Below are 5,076 nucleotides of genomic sequence, written 5' to 3' on the forward strand. Positions count from 1 at the left end.
GCTTGTCTTCGACTCCTAGTTAGGTTCTAATTAGCGACTTGACTTTTTGGATTTTCGTTAGCGACTGACTTCGTCGCCTCGCTTTCCGTTCGCGGTGGTCTCCTGCTCTTTTCTACATCTTTCGGGGGAAGATGTAGAGAAGCTCTTTCATTGGCTAATTTTTATTCACACGCTTTTATCTAGGTGCAAGCGAAGCAGGTTGATTCTTCGCTTGCGATCCGCGGGTTTCGGCGTAACGCTTATATTTCATCGCGTTTGCGTCTTTTCGCGATAAGCGCTTCGCGAGAGCGTGAGAACGTTTCTCAAATGATTATATAATAGCTGACTTACTAATTTATTATTAAAACTATGTTAATATAATATAATATAATATAGTTATAGTCATTCGGACTATAACACTTCGTTACAACTAACTCGTTACTTCCCAACCCTGGTATACATATATTAATAACATATATATGTATATGTATACGTCTTTAGCATATATTAATGTATAGTAAATTCATTTTTATAATTTTCACTTAGCCCATTCACATTGCCCAATCGTTGAATCTGTTTAATATGACAATTATTGCATGTTACATTATATACATATATTTCATACATGTATATCGATATGTTCAGCTAGCCACATGTCATTCGAATATCGAGCCACGTAATATGTTTATAGATTTCTATTGAAGCGTATTGCAGTAAAAAAATTAGTCTATACTTTGATTTATATTTTATTTTATTTACTAATGTGTTAAAATAACAATACAAAAACAGCGCTAAGTATTTTTTGTACATTACATTTTTTTTACTTTTATTTTTACTTTTATTTTTTAATTTAAATTAAAAATTTTTATTTAACTTTAAATTTTTTTAATTTCCTAAATTTAATTCTTTGTGCCTTATATTACCTTTTTTGAATATACGTTTAAATATATTTGAATTAAATAATTATTTAGAGATAAATAATTTATTTTTTATATATATCTATTTATCTAAATATTTTATAAAAATATATAATAACTTTACAATGTATATACATTCCAGTTTAAATTAATTACATAATTATTCATGTTATTTAAATATAAAGATGAATAAATATATATATATATATATATTTTACTGAATTTATTTTGTTATTGTATATATTATAAACGTTTTAAAATAAAGCAATAATTATACATTTGTATCATTATAAGAAATTTATCTAAATATTATATATTATGTTGTCACTTACTTAGTGCAACTTTTTGATTTGACTACTTTTTGATGCTAATATTTTAACCTTTTTTCTCGTATTATCAATATAATTATTTAGCGCAATTTTTTGATTTCACTACTTTTTGATGCTAATATTTTAATTTTTTTCTAGTATTATTAACAAAAATAAAATATAATTTATAAATATAATTTTTGAGAAAATATTTTTGATAATGATTAATTTTTGCAAAGAATTATTTTGGCTATAAACATAATTTTTGAGAAGATTATATTTTTTATTATTATAAAGAACTATTTTTGCTGACGAAAGATATAACTTAGCGCTTTTTTTTTACATCTGTGATGTCTTTTTTTGTGGGATCATATTATAACATTATAATAATGTTTATTAATTGAAAATTAAATGGTTTATATGCTTTGCAGACTTGGTCAGTGATTGAATTTATCAATATAGAAGGCCAATCAAACGCTGTAGAAGTTGTACCAACCTCATGGATGACATTTACAAATGATCAAATAATGTGTAAATGGCCGGAAAAAAATGTTAGGAAATATATATTACGGAAAGAACCCCCAAAAGACAATTGGCAAAAATACATAGTGCAACTAATATTTCAAAGTAGTAAGTATTGTCATAAAAATATTGATAGTATATAATAAGATAATATCTTAATTAAACATGTTTTATATTAAAAAAATGACTTTTTCGTATTTAATATATCAAATCATAACTTCCCAATATTTATGAATACGGTTATGGAAAAGACTTATATAAATCATGTAATACAAATGTATGTATATATATAGACAATTAATAAAATAATTTGTAATTACAGATTCATATAAGGAAGCTATAGATGTTGTACATAAAAAAATTCGAACCGATACATCAGATACATCATGTTCGCAATTAGGCCGAGGGAAAAGAAAAAAGAAAACATTCCAACCAGTTACAGCAAACAACTTAAATGATGACGATTCAAATCCGCGAATGACACCATCTCCGTTAATGACTGTCATGGATTTGCATTTAGAAAATGAACAGTTGACAAATGGTATAACAATAAATAAATATATATATTATTTTTATAAATCTTTAACATTATTTTTTTAACTTGCAAATAAAGTAATGCTTAATAGTGTAATTTTTTATACATTTAGATTTGATTAATGATGATAACCAAAACTTGGACAAGGATATCGAAAATATGGATGAAACAGCAATAAACGTGAGTCAAAATAAAAAGAATAATATTGCCTCTGAAGACCATGTAACTTCTGATGAAGGTATAAACAAATAATTTTTGGTACAATAAGGTATTAAACAATACAAGTCGATTTTAAGTAATCCCGCTTAATATATATATAGTGTCTATTAATTTATTAATTTAATATTAAATAAATACAATAATGATACTAAAAATTTCCATTATTTAGATCCTAAAGATGCTGTTAATCCAGTAAATAATATGATACCAACCGATATCATTTTTGAAAATTTTCCAGCAGGTAATCATTCATATTTATTGTTCTTTTGTTTATAGTAATATAATTTGTAAATTTATGTTTCAGATAGTCAGAATATTGTTTCAATCCTGCAAAACACGATTGCGATTAAAAAATTATTGGAACAACAAAATGCATTTTTAAAGCAATTAGAGCGTACAAATCATTCGCTTCCACTGCTCTCAGCATCTGGTTCAAGCTGTAGTAGTACTTTTTCTCTTATTCCGAACAAACCTTTCAAGAAATTTACAAAATTACTTGATTTCGACATCGCATTAAAAACTAATGAGGAAGGACAAAAACAAATGGTAAAAATAGTCTACATTTCTTATTTCTTGTTTTTTGAATATTTGAGACAAAATTCAAGGTTCGAGCTGGTAAAATAATGTAAATGGTTAGAAAGAAATTGCTTTCAAAAGCAATTTTGATTGTTCAAGCTTGATTAAACTAGGATTATTTTATAACATTCATTATAATTTCATTGTACCATTGTTGAATATGCCAAAACTACTGATATCTATTTTTAAAAAATATATATTTAACCCTTTTTCCTTCTGACTAACTGACTTTAATTGAAATTAAAATAGACAAAAAGGATGCTCAATATTTACCAGAAAAGGCTCGAACAATTGTATATATATATATATATATATGTATTTACATTTTTTTCGTAGGAAACATTTGTCTATTTATTAGGAGGCACTTCTCCCCACGATCAAATAAAAGCTGGACTAGAAAAAATATTTACTAATAAATTGGGTACAAAATGTTCTTGGATGGGTCGCAAAGGCAACTTCGAAGTGAACACACTAATAATTATGGACATTTTAAAACGTATATAGAAATGTAAAAATATATAATTATAAAAAATTAATGCTTTTAATAGCATAATAATTGTACCGGTACTATATTAACTTTTTTTTTGTTACATTTGTAGGATCGACTAGAAAACACTTTCCATTTTTGACAGATAAACAATTTCAGAACTATGTGTCAGCTTGGTTAAGGCACTCAAAAACGCGCTACGACAGAGAACTAGTATGTTTTACGTTTTACTTGTATATTTTAGTTTTCGATATAACAACATATTTATTATTACTTTTATTTTTTACAGGCAAAGCAACAACGTCAATAAGTTTTATCATTTTTTAAGTATCACAATAATAGTTACTTGTGTATTTAGTGTATTCATGAATTTTTTATTTTTACGTTAAAATCAAAGAGAAATTAATATTTTTATATTAAAATGTTGGCTTGTATTAAAATTATTTAGCGATAAATGAATGCAATTAGATGATAACTTATATATATTACTAAAACTTCTTATTGCCCACATTAACAGCACTGACCATATTAGTTGTGTTAGCGATTTGTGTTATTATGTATCTTATAAGTTAATTATATCCCCCATAGCAAAAAATGTCACAGTGACATCACAATAAGCTCACAATAGAGTCACAAGGTGACAAAAAAATGTAATGTCACTGTGATGTCATTGTGAGATTATTGGAAGGTAACAGTGATATCATTAATCACAATTGAAGTGATATCATTGTAAAATGTCACATTGATATAACTAGTATATCACGAAATGTAACAATAAGGATAAAAAAATCTGTCATAGCAAGAAAATGTCACAGTGACATCATAAAGATGTTCTGCTGTGACGATAAAATATATATTTAATCGTCACAGCACAACATCTTTATGATGTTACAGTGATATCATCAAAAATGTGACATTGATATAACTAGTATATCACGAAATGTAACAATAATGATAAAAAATCTGTCATAGCAAGAAAATGTCACAGTGACATCATAAAGATGTTGTGCTGTGACGATCAACAATTAAAATTAGAAAAATAAAATCAAAGAGAAATTAATATTTTTATATTAAAATGTTGGCTTGTATTAAAATTATTTAGAGATAAATGAATGCAATTAGATGATAACTTATATATATTACTAAAACTTCTTATTGCCCACATTAACAGCACTGACCATATTAGTTGTGTTAGCGATTTGTGTTATTTCACCTTTCATTTATTTATTTTCCGTAGGGGGGTTAAAGGGGTATTGAAATTAAATCTCAAAATATGAGATTATTTCATATTTAAAATCTTGGCCGTGTCCAAGTAAAAATTTGGTGCCTTGTGCACCGGTATTTAATTCTAACGAAAAATTATTTAGTTTCGTTAGGATAACGCATTGTCATCCGCGATTTGGCTCTTGTTGCCCGTCTTATACGTTAAATTTATATTTATATTACAGAGCCTTGTTAAAACTCTTATATTAGAAAAATAAAGTTTAATTTATGATATATTTAATAAATAATTTATATTTATTTATTTATATT

At 25.9% G+C, this 5,076-nt stretch overlaps 1 protein-coding gene across 1 annotated transcript; it reads left to right on the forward strand.

The window, feature by feature from the left end:
• Positions 1 to 2,203: 2,203 nt before the first annotated feature.
• On the forward strand, positions 2,204 to 3,853 carry LOC146725163 (uncharacterized). Its single transcript, XM_085484097.1, has 7 exons — positions 2,204 to 2,267; positions 2,374 to 2,499; positions 2,650 to 2,721; positions 2,785 to 3,026; positions 3,393 to 3,552; positions 3,656 to 3,756; positions 3,833 to 3,853. Exons 1-7 carry the CDS (start codon positions 2,204 to 2,206, stop codon positions 3,851 to 3,853), a joined length of 786 nt encoding a protein of 261 aa, XP_085340223.1.
• The last annotated feature ends 1,223 nt before the right edge of the window (positions 3,854 to 5,076 follow it).

Source organism: Nylanderia fulva, unplaced genomic scaffold, assembly GCF_048542155.1.
Source record: "Nylanderia fulva isolate GAGA-0341 unplaced genomic scaffold, ASM4854215v1 Scaffold1018, whole genome shotgun sequence".
Classification (NCBI taxonomy): domain Eukaryota; kingdom Metazoa; phylum Arthropoda; class Insecta; order Hymenoptera; family Formicidae; genus Nylanderia; species Nylanderia fulva.